The sequence below is a fragment of the Calonectris borealis genome, chromosome Z (genome assembly GCF_964195595.1).
Source record: "Calonectris borealis chromosome Z, bCalBor7.hap1.2, whole genome shotgun sequence".
Lineage (NCBI taxonomy): Eukaryota > Metazoa > Chordata > Aves > Procellariiformes > Procellariidae > Calonectris > Calonectris borealis.
In genome coordinates, this window is record NC_134352.1 from 51,095,807 (window position 1) to 51,117,478 (window position 21,672).

The window sequence follows — 21,672 nt, forward strand, 5'->3', positions numbered from 1 at the left end:
AATATTTTTAGGAAGTTGTTAATGGCTGATAGGAAGGAGACATTTTGCTTGGAGACAAGAGATAGGAAAGATTGAAGATGAATCACTAGTCAGGATAATAGAAAGAGATATATTAATTTAATGGCTTCCATTATAAATTGTAGGTTTCAACAATGACACTGTCAATCCATGTGTCAAGGAGCAGCAAAAGTGGAGCTGCCCAACAAAGGGGTCTGAGCCAGGAGTCAAGGTCAACTCCAGCACTGGCCATGCCTGCACCATGGGCACAGTTCCTCGAGGTCTGATCAGGGTAGACGGAACCAGGTTCTGGTAACTGGGTCATTGACAACCTCAGGCATGGCAAGGGAATGAGTTAGGTCAGGGGCTCCAGTTAGAAACAAAAGACGGTGAGGCCAGAGACAGGGCTGAAGACCAGGCTGTAACATGGGTCTGAGGGTCATCTAGAAGACAGGACTACAGACAGGCACACCTACGATGTACCTTAGGTAGGGAATGAAGGTCCAGGCGTGAGCTTTAGTAGGGGTCCTGGACCCATGAACTGAGAATGCAGGATGGAGATCTCCAGAGAGGCTGGTCAGCGCAATGAAGGCCAGTTTGTGCACTCAGGGCCGTGACACCGTGGACTGATCAATAGTTGCTGTCTCTAGCTGAGGTGACAGATGATACCAACACACACAAAAGCAGCTGTGTGTGGGGACGGTCACATGATTAATCTACATGTGTTTCTCCATCAGGGTAATCATCAGTGCTGAAGTCCTCCTTCACATAGGCAGAAATGCACACACTGTCGGAGAGGACTGCAAGGTCCAAATCCCACAGAAGACAATAGACTCTGTCTCATCTTCCCTACCATGGCCTCCATAGTCAGGTGTCTTCATTCCTGCAGTATGCCCACGCGGGAAATGTCTAGTAGCTCAGATGTTTTCCTGAGAACTTGGAATGAAGGTCCTTTACAGCTTGTTAGCTATCAACATGTTAGCTATCAACAAAGAGGAAGGAGAAAAAGCTTACCACTTTATTTATTTATTTAAGGGGTCAATTCTGAATTAAAAACATGCTCATGAGGTACCACTACACAAAGTTAGGTCTAACCTTCATTTTTAGGAAAAAACATTTTGGTTTTTTTTTTTTGTTCTTCTTTTTTCCTCTGTAATCATGTTTTCCACTATCGAAGGAAAAGTTTTTTGTATAGAAAGAAAACATAAAAGAAAACACCTGTTTGGCTTGCAGGAATTGGCGAGGGAGGCTGTTTTCCTGACAGGCCAAAACCGACCAGCACAGGGCCCCTTTAAAAAAAAAAAAGGATTTTTTTTTCCCCTATTTCATGTGAGCATTGGCAGGAACTCTGACAAGCAGTTCTTCATATTTTATTATGTTCTTGTCTGGCAGAATCTCTGTCAGGCAAAAACCTTGTCAGCGGAAAACCTGTCGTAGGATCAGAGGAGACAAAAACAGGTGTCACAGAGGCAGTCAAAACTGAAGGAAAAAAAAGATTAGGCTAAAGAGAGAAAGGCAGACAATTACATTAATGCCATTGCTTTTATCTTATAGATGTGTGTTATTATCTCAGGGTGCTGAGTGCGCAATTGCCTCAAAGAAAAGTAGACAGGAGACAAGGGGAAACTTGATAGTTATTAACTGAAGAGGCAGTGTGTCAAAGCTGGATGGGGTTCAAAGTTTTGCAAAGGGATAAAAAAAAACGCAGACAGCAAGCAACGTCTGTGAACAAACTGTGGTTCTGCTTTCGGCTACATAAACCTAGTAGCAATCTAAATGTTTCAACTTGGAATCAGATCATAGACAGAAAAATTAATGAAAGTTTTCATTCAGACTTTTTTTAATAACATTTATTTTGTGTACATGCAACTGAAGTGCTGGGGGTTTTTTTTTGATCTGTTATAAAAATGTTGTTAGAGCATGAGGCATGGTGAGGCATGAAGACATTTATCAGTTTAGTTGCTGTGTTGTTTGGGTTTGAAACACCTATTATCAACACACATTTAATTTTAAAATGCTATTAAGAATCCTTTTACTTAGTGTGAACATCTGTACATGCAAGCTGTAAATTAGGAGATCACATATGTGTCCCTCTGTCAGAGGCTAAATGCATTTGGCAAATGGTTTCCATTATTAGCTTTTAAATACAGTAAAAGGCAGAAGGAAAAGTTGGTTTTGCCTGTGAATCAGAATATGCTTTACTTACTCTCCTTCCATGATCTTTTGAAATCCGCAGTGTCTTAGCGAACATTTCTCTTATATCTGGATTAAATTGTGAAAGGGATGAAGACAGAAGTGAAATGGAGATCACCAAAGGGTGCCATGTTGTAGCTGGAATTTATACCCAGACTGATTCAGGATGTTCACCCACCCATATAAATGCTAATGTCCCATGCTCTCTGCACTCGTGCCAGGGGTGAATGGGATAATTTCCTACACCATGAAAATATTTGAGCCATTCAGTAGACACTGGCAAGTTTTCTTGTCCTTAGTCACCTTCTAAGCATGATATTTTTGAGGAACAATTTTTACCACCTACAAAATGCACATTACACTATGTTACAGGTGGTATTACATCTGCATCCTGAGGGAGGCCAGCTTAGACCACCTCTTATGACTGCAATAGTTTGCCTGTCCCTCCAGCATTTTAGTCGTTCATAAGCTACCTTCTGTTCTTGAAAGGATTTGTTACTTCTTTTTCTGTTGTTGATGGAAAAGAAGAAAATCTTGAACTCTTAAAATGTGAAGCTGTTCATGTTCACCACTAAAATCAACAGTAAACTACAATGCTCCACATTGCCATTAATAATACTGTATCTGTTTTACCATACTCGACATGCTGTTGCTGCAACAGTATAATAGAATCTTTTTATGTTGGTATTGTATATTTAATCTGTCTGCCAATTTCAGTTTCTTTTGCTGCAGGAAGTGGCCCAGTTATTTAGATTAAAAAAATGCCTGGAAAGCTCCCTGTTACTGTCTCAACACAGACTACATAAAATTTCTTTTTCATTTTCCTGTTGATCCTTCGACAAATCTAGTAATCTGGAAAGATGATGATGTTTATAAAATTCTGTATTGTCATGTGTATGTGGATACACGTGGAGGGATACTCCAACTGTATCCCTCTTCGGTAAGAGAACTGGGAGCATGCAAGAAAATGTAGAGTGGGTCTATTGCAGAGCCCAAATTTAAAACTGAAATGGAATGAAATCCATAATAACCTGTACATTGCAACCTACTGACTCTTCTCTGTGGTGCTCTGAGATACACAGCCAGGCAAATCAGCTGAGAGAAGGGGTTTCACTACCCCTTTTCATCCCTCTCTAGGATACCTAAATATTTATCTAGGATCAGGAAATTAGCAAGAGGTATGTGTATTTACAACTCCAATTGCATTAAAACTAGGATATTTAAAATTCTTTTATATTCAGTAAAGGCAAAATGTCATGCTTTTATTGTAGCTATTCAAAAAACAATATGAGACCTCTAAAGTACAAAATTAATCATTGCATACTTACATTTTTTGCTTAACAAAACTAGAATCCACTCAGAAGCATGGCTTTTAATTTGGTTGACCTTGTCCACTGCACTTTGGGAAGGAAGTGGTCTAAGGTCAATGAGTAAATTTGCATAGCTGAGCCTAAGGTCAATGAGTAAATTTGCATAGCTGAGCCTATGAACTGGCCACTGTATAGATGAAATGAAATTTTTTGTCTGTATTTTCTGTCTTTTGATAAATTGAACAAGTATTTGACCCATATTTTAATGTATCTTTTGTACTTAATTTCCTTTGAATTACATAGGGTCCCAAAACTCCAGTAAAATATAAATGGTGAAGTAGATTTCCCCTCCCTATTTTACTACATTTAAAACAAAAACAACCCAGCAAAAACGGAACATAAAAGTTTGTTTATTGGTTTGTTACAAATAGGTCCAAAGTTTTTTGCTGGAATTTTGCATAAGAACACTACTGCAGGCTGTAATGTGAAGATTGACATTGTATCAATTTCAACATTCTCTTTACAATTTAGATTATACTGAGCAGAGTCTCTGTAAAATCTGGGGGATTTTGTTTACTATTCAGAAGGTAAAGAGTGGATAAGCCAACATGGGGGGGTCAGGCTTGACATTAGGAAGGATTTCTTACCAAGAGGGTGGTCAAACACTGGAACAGGCTCCTTAGAGAGGTGGTCGATGCCCCAAGCCTGTCAGTGTTTAAGAGGCATTTGGACAATGTCCTCAATAACATGCTTTCTTTTGATCAGCCCTGAAGTGGTCAGGGAGTTGGACTAGATGTTTGTTGTAGGTCCCTTCCAACTGAAATAGTCTAAATTATCTAAATGATTATGGCACATACTTGATACTTCAGAGTAAGAAAAACAGTACTGAAAGGTTCCTGATTACTATACTAATTATCCAGTTAGTCATTTTTGGGTGTTGAAGGCAATCTTCTGTAACGTCTTCTACTTCTTTATCACCTTTTTTTGCCCCCCTTTTTTAATAGTTAAAATTTCTGAAACAGGTACTTGAAATTTAGAATTCACCACGGAAATATTACTCGGCTGTATGTTGTTGTACTAAAACACAAGGGCCTTTTTAGGCTGTTCCACAAAAATATTGATTACTCAGCAAGTATGTGATTTTAAGATTCATGGGATCTCTTCCTCCTCTATCTGTGAACACCTTTACACTCACACTGAGATAAAGAATATCAGACTATCGGGGCAGTGCTAAGAATTGAATTGGGCTGTTAAAAGGTAGCCTTCTTAGTTTGAGCATAGTCATGTTTCCAGAAAAGGTTGTGCAGGTTATGTCCAAAAAGTCACAAACATGTTAAGACTTTTCTGGGTGAACTTTTGAGCCCACTGAACATATAAGAAGTATGAGTAATACCTCATGCGGCACCAGGAAGGGACTTTTAATGTGTGGTTTATGATGTTCAGTCACTGATATCTTCTTAATAAGGACATATCTGTTTATGTCATTTTTCAGGTATGATAGAGCTCATTCTTTTCTATAGCATGTTTCATCTTGAAGTCTCCTAAGCACTTATGAAATCATGCACTGCTGCAGATACTGTTGAATGTATTCATCTGTGAAACACGGCATTCTTCATTAGTGTATAGAATGAACAGAAAATGTTTAGAACAGAAAATGGTGAGGAATGCATTATCCACATGAAATTAGATGGGCAATTCAGGACAGCAGAATACAACTATCTACTCTGAGATTTGGCAAGAAGGCTAAAGTTAATGCTCTTGTCCTTACAGAAAAACGAACAATGAGACTGAGGTCCTTCTCTTATCTCTTATTTGAAAAAGTATGTGTCTAACAACATAAATGGCGTCTTGAATCCACCTAGAACACCGGCATTAGTTCACTAATGATACCAGAGGAGAAATCAGTTAGAAGTACTACAGAAAGCAACTTCTCTGTCAACTATTTCCTTGGCAATCTCTTTTAAAGAAACAAGATAATTTCTATAAATTACAAATTATAGTGAAAAGTTTCATTCTCCTGCCAAGTGCAAGAGGTTTCAATAGTCAATGATCCGAAAGAATTTCCATATTATTATTTCTCATACGGGCGCAAGTGCATTTCCCTTCTCTTCACGTACAACTTTTTCCCTTTTTTTTTTCGTCTGTAGCATGAGGTCTGTCTTTAGTTTGCAAATGTTCTACACACCCATGCAAAAATATATGCTTTGTTGTGTTACAAATTACACATTTAAGTGCATATCCTGACTTGTACTTCAAAAGGATAAGCTTCACTGCTTATTTGTTTATTACATAATGTGCAGAATAAGGCCACAAATCAAAATTGGAGATAATTTCACTGTCACTTGGAACGTTAATCCAACACCGGACTAACTCTTATTTGTGCGTGTATGTGTTTTGCAAATGTCTATAGATAATATCACTTGAAAACAAATGTTGCAGATAAATGGAATAGTACAGGGTCTCCTGTGAAAATTTCTGTCCGCTGGTCAAAGATTGTACTTAGTAATTTAAAAGGACCTTTTTTATTTCTTTTTTCACTTATGTTCCATCTCGGCCTTTCCAAAGCTATTATCCTCAGAGTGGTCACATTACATGAAGTGGGTATATGTCCACAGAGTTTTGTAATCTCATTCTAGCTATTAGTTTTATAATCCACCCAATAGTCTTTAGACAAAGATGTCTTGCAGTCATTCTGACTTGGGCCAAAGTAGAATCATGACCTTAAAATCTTCAGCAAGCCAAGCCTTCTTTAGCTGGAAGAACTTGCTTTTCCTCACTGCAGGCATAGGGTTGACTGTTAAGTAAAGAGAAACAAAAACAGATATTAAGATATATTAGAAATACAGTATGATGCAGTGATTAAAAAGCATTCAGTATTCAGAAAATATTCATTCTTGACCCTGGTCTGAATTTGTGTAAACTTGGAGAAACCAGTTAACCTCTTTGGACCCTATTCTCATTCTGTAAGACTGAAGGTGGGGAAAGATCAAGGTGATCCAGATCTGCTTAATTATTTTGATAGTCTGGTAGAAGGTGTTACATCTATTAACACTAATATTATTTACAGCATTCTTATTGCAAGTAATAGTAGTATTTTTTTAAAAATACTAATATTTTACTCCTTTCAAATGGTTGTTCTGCCCCCCAGGTACACATATATACATATCAGCACATGTACAGCACAGCCTGCACAGTAACAAAATCAGTTTTCTAGGCTTTTCTAGCTGAGGACTTTGGTGACGCATCTGTTATGGTAGCAGCAAAATAACCATGTTATGAAAATATCATACATAAAAGGGGCAAAAAAAAATGTAGGAAAGCATTTGACCTGTTTAAGCTTCAATCAAATCCCATCATTAGACCTTGTAAATAAATCAGTCCCACATCATGAAGCCTATATAGCTAAAGTACTTTGGAGGAAGAGCTTTTGGAAGAAAAATCCCACCCTTCACATTCTGCAGTATAAATGTCCTGTGGAGAGACATAGGACTGCAGTCCCTAGGCTTGCCAATTCCTTATCTTTTTTGAATGTTAAATTAATATTTAAAGCTATTTATTCAAAGTTGACTTAACCACTAGAATAGGAAAGATCGGACAAATCAGTTGCAAGAAATGAAGTATGAGGAAACCAGAAATCTTTGACAAAGTATTCCTTGGAGTAAACGTGTTGAATGAAGCCAGCAAGTAAATGATAAGGGCCTTTGCGCTCTGGATGTAAGAAAGCAATTTATCAAGAGTACATGAACTCTCTAGTGACCATAAGCCAAGAAGAAACCAAAGTACAGGAGAAGAAGTCTCTATAAAATTATTTTAAATGCTCAGAAAGTTTTGTTTAAAAAAAGCAGTGAGAATCTTAGGTGCTGCAACATAGTCCATAAAATGGAAAGAAAATTAAATTTAAACATTGATACTCAGTAAAGTGCGTGATGTCATATGCAATTTCATCATATTTAACTTCACAAGGGGATAAGAATTACCTTCATCCTGCAAATCTCCACTCCCCTGATCTCTAAATTATTCACGTCATAGTGAATAACATGAAATTCACACAGAAGGGTAAAACAAACTAGCCAGCTCAAGTAGCAGTGAATTCATGATAGAATTTATGGTAAATGAGGGGACTAATTTTTAACATGTTTAAAAGACTGGGGTTTAGGGTGTAGCTGTTTTCTTTTTTTCCCTTAGAGGTTAAGTCTCAAACCTTTAACAGTCCCAATCAATTCTGCATAGCTTCAGTGTTGTTCATCAGTTAATCATAAATTTTCTGTAATTTCTTTTGAACTTATGAGTATTGTAGTCTCTGGGGCTCAGCTGAGCACCCTTCTGCTGTAGGAATTAAAGTTAATTGTGACCTTTGGAAACTAGGCCTGTTTCAGACTGCATCTGTGAAAAAGAATCACTCAATGATGAGTGGTGTCCCTCAGGGGTCCGTATTGGGACCGGTACAGTTTAATATCTTCATCAATGACATAGACAGTGGGATCGAGTGCACCCTCAGCAAGTTTGCAGATGACACCAAGCTGAGTGGTGTGGCTGACACGCCTGAGGGACAGGATGCCATTCAGCGGAACCTGGACAAGCTCGAGAAGTGGGCCTGTGTGAACCTCATGAGGTTCAACAAGGTCAAGTGCAAGGTCCTGCACCTGGGTCAGGGCAACCGCCGGTATCAATACAGGCTGGGGGATGAAGGGATTGAGAGCAGCCCTGCGGGGAAAGACTTGGGGGTACTGAAGGATGAAAAGCTGGCAATGTGTGCTCGCAGCCCAGAAGGCCAACCGTATCCTGGGCTGCATCAAAAGCAGCGTGGCCAGCAGGTCGAGGGCGGTGATTCTGCCCCTCTACTCCGCTCTGGTGAGACCCCACCTGGAGTACTGCATCCAGCTCTGGAGTCCTCAGTAGAAGAAAGACATGGACCTGTTGGAGCAGGTCCAGAGGAGGGCCACAAAAATGATCAGGGGAGTGGAACACCTCGCCTATGAGGACAGGCTGAGAGAGTTGGGGTTATTCAGCCTGGAGAAGAGAAGGCTTTGGGGAGACCTTACTGCAACCTTTCAATACTTAAAGAAAGGCTTATAAGAAAGATGGGGACAGACTTTTTAGTAGGGCCTGTAGCGATAGGACAAGGGGCAATGGTTTTAAACTAAAAGAGGGTAGATTCAGACTAGATATAAGGAAGAAATTTTTTACAATGAGGGTGCCCCATCTCTGGAAACATTCAAGGTCAGGTTGGATGGGGCTCTGAGCAACCTGATCTAGTTGAAGATGTTCCTGCTCATTGCAGGAGGGTTGGACTAGATGATCTTTGGAGGTCCCTTCCAACCCAAACCATTCTGTGACTCTATGAATTGTCCAAGTAATATTTCTCTGGAAAATAAATGCATCTGCCAAATTCGATGTGTTTAGATAATTTTTTGGGATTATTGTCTTATCTTTCCTTTAGCTCTTCTCTTATACTTACCCCCTTTTCTTTCAGCCTTGGACAAGCTTAGTACTCAGCACCTCTACCACCCAACCCAAGTGGAGATTGTGCAGTCCAACGTTGTATTTGACATCAGCAGCCTGATGCTCTACGGTACTCAGGCTGTGCCTGTGAGACTGAAGATACTACTTGACCGACTCTTCAGTGTACTGAAGCAAGAGGAGGTGTTGCATATTCTACATGGCTTAGGCTGGACACTTCGAGACTATGTTCGAGGCTACATCCTTCAGGTAGGAAATAAAGCAAAGCATGTTTCCAAACCCAGTTAACTGGATTTTTTTTTGTACAGACGTAGTGACTATGCATCCAAAGAAGTAGAAGGATATGAAGTAAATTTAGTGTGGCATGTTGAAGACTAATGATGATGTTGGCAAAATAAAATATTCAATTTTTCCTAAGCTAAAAAAATGCAGGTTCCTTCGTACCATAGTATTTATTTGTACTTGCTTACGCTTATTGTAGGAAATACCTTAAATACTGCAAATACTGAGGTTAGCTAGCTGCAAGCCTGATTTGGTCATCAAAGGCAACGGGCAAGTTTTTAAGGGCTACTGTTTGACTTAAGAAACTAAGATCCAAGTCAGCAGCGCCTTCACCTTTTCTTTCCTTCCTTAGCAAGATATCTAATAAGGGGTAGATGAAGTGGGGGGTCGTGATCATGATTGTGTTGGGAAGTATTTTACAGTGTAATGTATAAACAGGAAAATCCTGTTTATAAGGCCATTTTAAAAAGGTAGCTTTAAAAGGTGTGTTACATGCAGATTGGTTAAGATAAGATGAGCAAACAAAACATAAAATAAGTAAACAAAAAAATGGACAGGCTTGCTTTATGAGTATGGTATTGAATATGTATGGTTGCTTATCTGAAGAATTTCATCATCTCTTGGGTTCCAAAGTGAGTTATTACATTTTATGATTTAGATTGAGAATCTAATACTACATGATTCTGAGTTCTCTTAATTGCTACTGACTTTGTGGGAGCTCTGCATCATCTAGAATTCATCCAGTTATTGAAGGACACACCTGAAAACTCTAGTTTCTGATTTATTTCTTTACTTTCTTAGGCAATGATAGCGTGCTTGGCACTATACAGAAAATATGGGAATCTTTATTCCTGCTCTGAGGAATTCTGACTGTATTTTTTAATTCATCTTCAATTTTCTGTCCTCATGTGAAAGAAGTAAATTAGCCTTATGTAATTCTTCATATTCTTCATATTCTGTGTTCTTAAATATTTTCTTAAATGCTTTATACACAGATTTTCACAAAATACTTGAATAATGAGATCCTGGTATTCCTATTAGGATATATACAAAATGGAGCTCTTTAATTGTTTTAGGATTCTCTCAGGTATCTATTTTGTAAAAGCAGACTGTTACACATGTTCAAACACAATAGAATCCATTTTTTTCATTACCAGTCTAAACCTTACATGTAAGTATATATCCATGATATTTATATATATGATATCTACAGATGTTTGTACGATATATATGTATGGATATGTATTTATAGATATTAGATATGATATATAATTTAGATAGATGATAGATATCTATAGAGATACATACTATAATGGCATTATGTGCATATTGCATCATATTTTAGATTCCCGGATTCTGAATTCTACTGATCAAGAGAGCTGAAGAAATATGATTTGCAAAGGAATACATGTAAAAAAATGCATCCTTTTTAAGATATAACATTAGAAAATTGCTGTTTACTAAATGCGGTTAATAGTTAGGCATAATATACTGCAAGCGTAGAATATAATTCAGTGTCCCTTACAGACAAGAAGACTGACTGAAATCAGTAGTTTTCTTGTTTTAAAGGTCGTAGAATCAGGCTTGTATTGATTTTGTTTTAATTATCTGTTGGAATGATCTTAATATATGCAAGAATGGCTTGTAATATAATTACATAGAGGTTTATACAGAGTGTGACCTATGCATCTGAGGGGTGTAAAGACCTATAATACACTATTAGGTCAGAGTTCAGTTTATCTGGCTAAAACTCAATCACATTGTAGCCCTCAAGGCATGAATTGTACCATTACTACATTCAACAACAGTATATTGAATATTATGTCAGTTAAAGGAGAACAATTATCAATGAAAGTTAAGGGCGGCTGTTACAGTCTTGCCACATATTGACTTGGTTAGCACTCGGCTGTGGATTGTGTTAGTGGGTGAATGAAGACCTACGATAGGTGTAGTCAAGCCTGCCTGTTAGTTTAGCTCTCTAATTTCAAAGAATCACGGACTGGTCAAGGTTGGTCAAAGTCATCTTGTCTAATCCCCCCTGCTCAAGCAAGGCCACCTAGAGCTGGTTGCCTGGGACCATGTCCTGGCTTTTGAGTAGCTCCAAGGATGGAGACTCCACAACCTCTGTGAGCAAAAAACGCATTTTGTTTCCATTAAAGCTAGGAAGCTCAGTATATGGCAGAAAGGGAAACTGCTTAGTAAAACGTATATGAAGAGGAATCCTAGGAAAATTAATCAAATCTATGATAATAAAAGTCTTGTTTAAAAAGTAGCTCTATTGCAACTATCTGATAAAAAGGAGAAAAGGGGAAATTTGAAAGGAAATGTGTAGTAATACTAGCACAGTAAAAGTGCATACAGATGAGAACTACAGGTAATGTCTTGTTCGAGCAAAAGGTGTTGTTCCATGAAGCTTGTCATTATGGAATTGGAACTCTTCACAGAGTTGTTTGAGGCTTTCAAACTCAGCTTTTCCACACAAAAATCTTCCAACGAAATGGCATGAGCCTCTATAAGGAGAACCAGAAGTATCAAGTACCAAAAGAAATCATCCAGAATATCACAGAGCTATGGGATTGTTGGTAGGCTGTCATGCAGTGAATTCAGGAACATCTGACTCTCAGTCTGGAAGTATAGTTCTTTTTAACCTCTCTGTGCAAACCTGTCTAAGTTATAACCTAGTCCAGTCAATGCTGGTAAGTTTACTATACAGTCATACATACTCATTGTACATCAAATACACAAATATATATCTCTAGGAAAAGGTTTAAATTTGCTATAATGCTGTAGTTAGAGAAGTGTAAACCAGTAAACTAGTTTGTTTGTCTCTAATCTAATAAAAATAACATTTTAAACTTGTAACTTGATGAAATGATGGATATCACTGTTTGGCATGGAAAACAAAAAAAGGAAGGTTAGTAGCTTTGGGAACACTTGCTCAGAAATACAGAAGTTATTTGGAACATACAGACTCTGTACCCTAAGTCTCTTCTGGAAGGACTAAGAGAAGTACCAGAATAGGGAAAGAGAATGGCTGTGGCAGGTTCCAGAATACTTAATCCTGGTTCGAGTTCCAGTGTTCACCAATTAACCGCAGTGCAAAAGATTTGTAAAGCTGGTACAAAATTGTAGTTTCGTGCCTTGGGAAGGTCTGAGACATCAATCTGTGCTGAATTTGTCCTGAATCGTGATGGAAGTGTTAAAATATTTTAACATTTTCCCTAAATGGAGTTTTTTTTGGCGGGAAAAAAGAAGAAGAAATCTTAGGGTAGATGTGTCCACTCAAAATGAATTATTATAGTATTGCCAGATATTTTCTGTTCTCTTCAAGATCCATAATGAAACCCTTCTTCCCACGAAAAAAGAAAATACTTTTTCTCGGTAACTTCTGAGAAAAACCTCACCATTTGCTCCACTCAAGAAACAAGAGAAAACCAGTGCCTCTCTCTAGTAGTGTATTAGTGCTGCAAGATGGGTGGGATTATTTGTAATACCCTCATTTTGACTAATAATGTTTCTAAATAACAATTTAAAAGCAGTGGGCAGAGAAAAATGCAGTATTCATTGCTTCATTCAGTGGATGCATTAATGGAGCACAGGAAACGAAGGAACCCTGAAGCCAGCGGAGGTAATGTGATACACCGCCTTTCACATTTGGGCACAGTCACAACATTGCCAGTAACGGCTGAAAGGCATTAAGACCTGGCAAGCTTTCTCTGGCCTCTGTGCAATAAACCTAGTTTCTGGTGAATAGATACCTATCTCTGAAATGTCAGTGAGCGACAGTTTGGTCAGCAGTCTCATCAGATTGCTCACAGGATTAATGTTTTAGAGGAGTTGTTGTTCTCTCATCTTTAGAAGCCACCCTCAAAAAAACCTTACTGCATAAGGAAACTTTCTGGACTGTGTCTCCTCCACGAGCATCCAGAGTGCTTCAGTTTCTAGGCTTGTTTATCGGGTACCTATCTCAAGGAACTAAGTTACTGTATTTGATGTGGAGCTGTTAGTGAGCCTCTAGGTTTTTTCTTTGGGAACAGACAATGCAACAACTTTCTTTACGTGACGAGAAATTACTCTGTCAACAACAGTAGTTGTTTTGGGTCAGATTCTGCACCTGCTACTCAAAGAGATGTGATTAGTGGCTCTATTGATTTGGGTGAAGTTACTTTTGCTGTAAAGAACAGCTCAACTGTGACTAAGTCTCCAGCCCTGGTTTGGTTCCAGCTGAGCTGAGTGAAGAGGTAACTTTGCCAGCCAATTCTCCTCTGCTCCACCACTGGAGAATACTTTACCCCACCCATTTGCTAGTGTAACTACATGTGTAATTGTTCCCTAGCCAGATTCTCTCTAAACAAGCCAGGTTAGAAAAATCCTCCTGCTAAACATGTGCAAGCTAGCTCTGATTATTCTGAGAGGAAAGGGCTAGAGAGCAATTATGCCACTAGCAGTGAACAGCTGGGGCATTCAGCTTTTACACTGGTCCAGCTGCAGACGACAGGACATGTGACCATAACTTAGAGGCCATAAACTGTCTCTTTGCAAATAATGATTCAGTGTTTTGAGAACAGCTCAAAACTTTTTCAACTGTTTTGTGATCAAATAGTTGTATTCTCTTAGTGTAAAAGAGAAAGATAAATACTATCTTTACAGTACAAAGAGGGAAGCAGAGGCACAGAACAGAATACTGGCAGAATCAGGAAAAGGGACTAGACCTAGGATTTCCATTCTTACCATCGTTGCCTTGAAAAAAGTAAATTATAGTCAGTAGCTCATAGGCAACGTCTTGGCTTCCAGACTCTCTGGTGCCACTCACAGCTATGAGAAATTAAAAAAAAAAAAAAATCCCCAAAACGAAAATCAAAACTAAAGCCAGCTGGAAAAGTATGGGTATTTTATTGGCCCAAAAGGTGACTCCCTTACAAAAGTTTGTGCACTGGACAGTGCATGGGGAATCACTAATCCTAAATGAAGGTCGTTTCCATGGCAATGTCAATGCTGAAAACTGATGAAATTCAAAATTATTAGATAGCATTTTCTGCTTTGGGAAGACTGGAAGTGGGAGTATGATGCTTTTCCTGCCTCTGTGGTTTCACACTCAAGACTGCTAATTTCAAAAATAAGAAAAAAACTCTGAAATTAATGACACCCTGTGCCACTGCTGACTTGGGCTTGTGTGTTTCTTTGCCCACAGATCATCAGCACAATCCCTACTTTATGGATTTAGTTAACTCTTCAGATGATGACCAGGATGGACTGTGGTTTATTCTCCCATTGCTGTGTTAGTTCTGTAGGGCTAAAACAACTGTTGAGCAAGAGCAACTGTTTCAGTCACTGAAGGCAGCTAAGAATAAACTCTCAGAAGGTGTACATTGTGGGGGGAAATTTAGGCATTTTTTCAAAAGACAACATCCCATTAACTAAAAGAAACTCATTCAAATCATGAAATACATAGTGCAGGTTAAATAATTCAGTTCTGAGATTTTTAAAGAAAAAATTGTTATATGCATAGTCAAATTACATGCTTCCATATATTGGTGTTATATTTGACTGACAATTTCTCAAATTTTTGTAAAATGTAGTTGCTCTTGGTGGAATAGGTTGTTTTCATTTGCTGTCCTAGTTTACTACAACTAGATTGGTCATGCACACCATTCTTACATCCAGATTAGGTCAAGAGATTTGGGGAGAGATCAAAGAAAGAAATTTGAGCATCTTTAATAATATCGTTCTTAATTTCTTTTCTGTTCTTTCTCTGAATAATCCCTTAGCACCTCATCCCTTCTAAGCAGGAGAAATATTAACCATATGCACAGATGGAAATTGCTTTACTGTTTTTAAAATTAAATATTGCCCACCATTGGCTTGTCTGTGGAGGATTTCAGAAAAGCATGGGTTCTGTTACTATCTGACCTCTTAGAGACTTCAGAGTCTTAGCTTTCCAGTCTGTACTCATTTGCCTCCTTTTAAGATGTTTGAACTTTTGCTACAGAGCCCAAGTGCAAGGGCTATTTAATTAAACAGCTTGTCAAACAGCCTCCATTGCTTAAACATAAGGAACATTAGAAAGAAAACACACAAACAGCAGCTCTGAGGATATAGCTTTTCCAGGGTAGACAAGTGGTGTCAGGTCATTGTAGTGATGATATCATACTTTCAGTTCAATGTAGTCTGCTGTCTATAATCACAAGTCACATGAAGTTTCTGTCAGGGTTTTTTCCCCCAAGTGCCATCAGTTGATTTAATTTTTTTTTTCTTTCGTAACAAGAACACCTTTAAAGTGGTGGTATGCTATATTATTCATGATAAAGAAAATTAAGAGAAATAGGCAATCAAATTATGATATGGATGGAAAGAAAAAAGTTTAGCCTTGCACCCAGTGAAAGTTTGATGACAATTATGCACCATTAATACAGTAAAAATGGCTTTTGTATGTGAAGGTTGTGAATTTATTTAATTGATATTGCTTCTCATTCCTCATCGGTCTGTTTGTCAATGTCTTAATTAATACTTTGCACTTGTTTGGCTGTGACCACTGGAGGATTTCCATGCATTTTAAGAAGCAGTCACTTACTCAGTCTTTCCATGTCTCCATGCGTATTATGCCCTTTTTATATATAGTAAAACCGATGCAGATAAAGGTTAAGAAGTTTATCTCGTAAAGACTGTAACAAAGCCAAAGTACAACCGAAGTCTTTCATATGCAAGCTCGTTATTTCCCATAATAACTGCCACCCACATTTAATTAGTTGATAATGAAGAGAGAGTTACCCTTTTACAGCTTTATTTACTTTTTTCAGCTTTGTTAGATACAATTCTATCTTGTGTTTTCTTTTCCCTCTTGTAATTACTGTTAACACTTATATATGTTCCAACATTATTTTTCAACAGTGGTCCTCAGAGCGACCAAAACTCAAAGCTGGGTAACATTTATCCAGACTCCCAGTACAGATGGGATTTAAATCTGAGTCTCTGTAGTATGTGCTCTGCCTATTTCTTGTTCTCTGTGCCTGTCCCCTCCTCCCTCTCTTTCCACTCCAACTTACTTATTCTGTTGTCATTGCCTCCCATTCCCCCCCGCCCCCATTTTTTCCTTGCTTGTCTTCCCTTCTTCAGCCTCACCTCAGTTTCACTGCCCCTCCTTCTCTGATTTTGCCTCTTTAGCACAAAGAGATGAAAAGAATCTGTTAGATGGACTCTCTTAGTTTCCCATTCCTCCCATAGCATCACTGCATGCTAATATTTGCAGCTGTGATCATCTGGAAGAGTTTCTCTTCTCCCATGTGAGTCAGTTTAGCATGACCCCCCTCCACTTCCGTGGAACAGAGATTCTCTGCTATGCCCCTCGCTCTTTTGTATTCATTTTAGCTGTACTAAGCTAGGAGTGACTCTCCTATCTCTTGCTCTAAACAGAGGATGGGAAAAGCTTAGATAAACCTTTAAGGACTGAAGAGGGAGATAGGAAACAGAGCACAACTGCTGAGCCAGAGGGAAGCATCGTTGTGTGTTTGAGCAAAGCAGTGCCACTTGTTCTACAGTGTGAAGTGCTTTCAGATTTTCTCTGTATCTGCACTAACTTGCCTAACATCTCCTTGCTGCTTTTGATGCCGTACCTCTAACAGTAACACTACCAATCACAGTAGTGCTACATGACTCTATTTATCACGACCGTTAGCACTTGAACTGGGAAAGAATAAAAATAAAGTCCAAAAAGTTTGATGGCACTTCTGAATGCCACCAGGACAAGTTACGTGACAACAGATGTCTCAGTAACATGCAAAGATCATTTGGATTTCCAGAATATGTGCAGCTGGAGAGCTATGCTATTGCTGCTCTGTGTCTTGCATCTTGTAAGGGTAATGAAGCAGAGGCCTGTATAACCCCTGGTGATCAACAGCAGTATACATGATGCTAGTTCTTAATGACTACCGTGAAATAGTCAGCCTTTATAACCAGAGTATTTCACATGGCTCAGAAACGCAAAGATGGCCTTTTTAATGGCAAACAATTTGGCTGTCATAGACCAAAAGAAAAAAAAAAAGAGAGAGAGACTTTTGTGTAGCTGTGTTTCTCCTACCTGGAATGTGTACTGTTTACAGTACTGGGGGTGAGAAGCCATGACCCCGCTGACTGACGTGGTTTCACACAGCTGGGCATAACTACTGGGATGCAGAGCATGGAAATGGCTGTTACTGAAGGTCTGTCAGGCATATGCCAGGACCATGTGTGCTTGCTTTTTAAAATGGAGCTGAAAATCTCTTCATCTGCCAAGGCTTGAGTTCATGGTCCTGTGTTTCTCTTGTGATAGTTGATGAAATCACAAACACCTAAAGCAGAGTGGGGGATGAAGGAGGTGGGAGGAATAGTTCACTCCCTAGGCTGTTTTAGGTGTGAGTGATGCCATCAAGCATTGCAGGAGAAACAGAGCCCTGAACTTAGGTCTTGGCAGGTAAGCCAAAGAGGAAACTATTTCCAGCTTTCTTGCTTCAGAATGTGTTTGAATTTCTATTAACCATTTATGATCACAGAAGTTTTTCCATGAAATATGTATATATGTGTGTGTATATATGCACATATTTAAATAATCTGTAAATTTTATTTATATTTCTAATAGATAGTGAGTGTGTGTGTCTCTGACAAAAGTGTCCGTTTTTGAGACTGATTCTCTGTGGATGAGGGGAAGGGAGAGAAGGGCTTTCCTCCTAGCCTGGAAATCACTTTTCTTGCCGACAATGCCGTGTTGAAGCCTCTACCGGAACGTATCCTGCACTGTGTCAAAGAAATATGACCATTGAGTTGAGGACAGGATCTTGGGGTTACTGTCCATCTCAATTTTCTTGTAATAAATGCAGTGACCTACTATAAAATAAAGAAGACAAAAGGGCATAAAGCTATTGATAGGAGGGAAATGTGTGTGTGCATGTGGAGGGGAGCGAGGTGCGCCAAGAATCCAAGGAATTAACATCAGTCTTCTCACAAAATACAGCTCAGAGATTAGAACTTCTGCTTTTTATAGACTACTCTCTTCACAGAGGACCTCAGGCTGAATTCAAATCATGGTCCTGAAGGCGATAAGGTTGTGATATTAACCATTCAGCTACACATCAATGGAGATTAACTCAACTAGAAAGTACGGAGTCCAGACCATGGCACTTTACCGGATTTAAGACTTTTCCCAGTTTAGACACCTCTCGCTCTGAGTTTAGGGGTGGTTTTGATTGTCTGTGTGTCAACACTGGCTTCAGGCGCTTACAAAATTTAGGCCCACAGACACTTAGGAATCAGGAAGGGCCACAGAGAATCAAACTTGTCATCTGTCCAGTATCAGTTGATTTACTGCGTTTCTTGAAGTCCAAGGGATCTCAGGGGGACTTTTTTCCCTTGCAGCACTGATCTTTCAATGAAGTGCCAGTGCCTGTCCTGAGCAATAACAAGGAATTACAGTGAAGTGTGAGTGACTCTTATTAGGAGGGGTAAATGTCATTAGCACTTACTGTTGCCTTCTAGGCAGTAAGAGCACAGTGTTGAATGTAGACACACAACCCCCTTTTACTTATCAAGGTACATTTTGAATCTAATGAAGGTGAACTCTTATATTTTCATTAAGAAATTTACTTTTCTTCCCTGTGCTGAAATATCTTCTATGGTGTGGTTGTCATTTTGCACCATGTCCTAGAATTTTGAATACTTCCTTGAAGCCAGGAAACATGTATTATTCTACTGGCTCTAATATATTAACTTGCTGCACGAGTCCTTTGTGCTTCAGCTTGATTTCTCTCCTCCCCCACGGCTTCTACAAAATGTTCTAATCATCCCAATTAATACTTGGATGTTGTTAATTAGTGTTTATGAAGTGCTTTGAGATCCTCTAATGAAATAGAATGTGTAATTATGATTGTTCTTTAGTCAAATTCAGAAACATCACCACCACTGGAACAGTAGTTTCAGTAAATATTTTTTTTAATAATCTTTTTGGCAAATAGAAGAGGAAGAATTTGTTCCATTTTTATCTTTTATAGTAGGGGAAAGTATGTCTGTTCATATCCAGTCTTGCTGGATTCTTCATGAAAATCTTGCCAGAATTGCACCCCAAAGTCTTACATTCCTTCTGCTGGAAAGGGTGTGGAAACCTGTGTTGCTGACTGACAGTCGTCCTGCAGAGAAGGAAGTCACTTGTAGGACAGGTAGACTTTTAAGACTGCTGGACCTGTATCTATCAGCTTGCTGGGTTTTTTTGTGTATCTGTATAGCTTGCCTAGTGATGTGGATATGGTAATAGAGTTAACATCATTACATTTTTATCCACGCAGTCTGGATATTGGATGTCTTGTGTCCAAGTTGACATATGGTGCTGACAAATAGGAATAAAGGAAATGAGCCTGCTCATCAAGTTGCTTGCAACTTAGCTTACGTTGCACCGGGCTTTCCATTAAAACAGAATGGCTCTCAGACTATCTGGAAATAGCTAGGACAATGCCTGGGCAACTTACTCTGTTCAGCTGGGTCAATATATAGCTGAATGAGTGCTTGGCGAATGGCTTCAGAAAAGGATAGTTACTATAGAACGTCAGCATGTTAATATGAAGCAGTTCAGTATTACTAGCCTTAAATATTTGAATGTCATAAATTCAGATTCTGAATATTGGGGAATTGGTTTAAAAGATTAGATTTAATATAATTTATTTTTGCTTTCCACTTTATACTGGAAAAAGTTTGGTGTTTATTTTCAAGCTGCTTCTTCTGTTTTGAAGCCTACCATAAAAAAACAATGAAAAATGAAAACTTCTTTAGATAAAAAAGAAAATCAACACAAGAACTCCAGGAAGCAGGTACAGTAAAAAAAAACCCACCTTGTAATATCAAGGGATTTTTGATAAAATTGCAAGAATAGGCTATTCTGCCGTCGTGTTCCTGAGTACTAAATAAAACATGCTGAGTATGTAATGTTACAATCTACAAAAATGCTTTTGTCCAGCCTATCTCTTTTAGAAAGAATTCCATAAAATAAAATTAAATTTAGTTTTAAAGAATGTAACTAGTACTAATTCAATCGCTTTCCATGTGTGAGCTGGTTTCCTCTTGATAGGAGTATTTCAAACAGTTCCACGGGATGCAAAACAGAGCTCTTCTCTCCCCTTTGTAGGCTCAGAGACTTGTGAGGCAATGGATATAAGACCCATGACATCCATTTTCTGCCACAGCTGAAGGTAGAGATATGTTTCTTGGGAGAAAAAGGGTGAGGAATTAATAATGTCTGTAGCAGATTGCTCACACAATTGCATTTGTTGTGAGGCTGCAGAGAACCTGGGTGTTACAGAATGTAATGAGCTGTTCTGGGGCAACTGACCAGCAGAGGTGGTGTGGTCTAGAGATACAACGGCAGCTACTTATGATGTGCATACCATCGCTGACCTGGTCACTTCCAGCCTTCTTTGGAGGCTGTGGCTTGAGGAGCCTGTGTTCCCCCAACCACATATGGCTAGCAAGTTGATTTTACATGATGAGCTTAGGATGCATCTTGAAAGAGTAAGTTTCTCATAATGCCTACTTGTATATATTCTCAGAGCCTGGTACTTGATGTGTTATGAACTGAACAGCCCTGTAGCCCCGTATATATTTCAATTTGCTAATTTTGTTACTGTGTTATAATGCAGTTGCATATATATATATTGTTGCATATAGTATTAATACTATATAACAATTATTGAATGGAAGGTTGTTTATTCTGGGAGTTGGAAAAGTATCTGTTCAGCTGGAATGAAGAGTTAGCTGTGTCACTGAGCCAATATAACCATTTTTCTTAGGCATGGAAACATTGTGACATAAGTAACCTGAGCTTTACACTTTTCCCAGAGTCACGGAAATAATAAAAATACATTTTTTTCAAAGTTTTTTTTTTGTTTGTTTGTTTTGTGAGTAGTAACCTGCAGGATCAAATAGATCAATGAAAATATAGTACATTAGCATGAAACTGCTTGTTTTATCAATGTTAAGATTTGTTTGGGGCAGGATAAAAATGTCAATGCAATAGAAAGTTTTATGGGCTTTGAAGCACTTGTGAGAATTTAAATGTCAAACCAGTTTGAGGTGCTTCAGAAGTGCTTCAGATGGAAAACCTGAAATGAAACTATACATATACTCCCATGCTTGAATAATAGCTTCAGTAACATAGTATGAATTTCCAATACTAGTCACGCCAGACATTAGATGTGTGCCTGTAAGGCTTTCGCCCATTATCAGTCTGCTTTATGTTGTAGTACTCTGTAAGTTCCTCTCTAAAGTACTCACTTTCACTTCAGCAGAGTGTTTACCCAGTTCATACAAGATAATTGTACTGGAATTTCAGCAGCTACTGCACTGTACAAAAGACCTTGTTTTTTTAATCTAGCTATTAAAAAAAACGGGACTTGTATGATAATGCTTTGTATAACTA

At 38.5% G+C, this 21,672-nt stretch overlaps 1 protein-coding gene across 2 annotated transcripts in view; it reads left to right on the forward strand.

Moving 5' to 3' along the window:
- Positions 1-21,672, forward strand: part of BNC2 (basonuclin zinc finger protein 2) — a 244,169-nt gene that overhangs the window by 133,861 nt on the left and 88,636 nt on the right. For both annotated transcript variants that reach the window (XM_075136751.1, XM_075136750.1), the window contains exon 4: positions 8,974-9,209. In XM_075136751.1, coding sequence (XP_074992852.1) covers positions 8,974-9,209 — 236 coding nt within the window. The remainder of the gene's footprint in view (positions 1-8,973; positions 9,210-21,672) is intronic.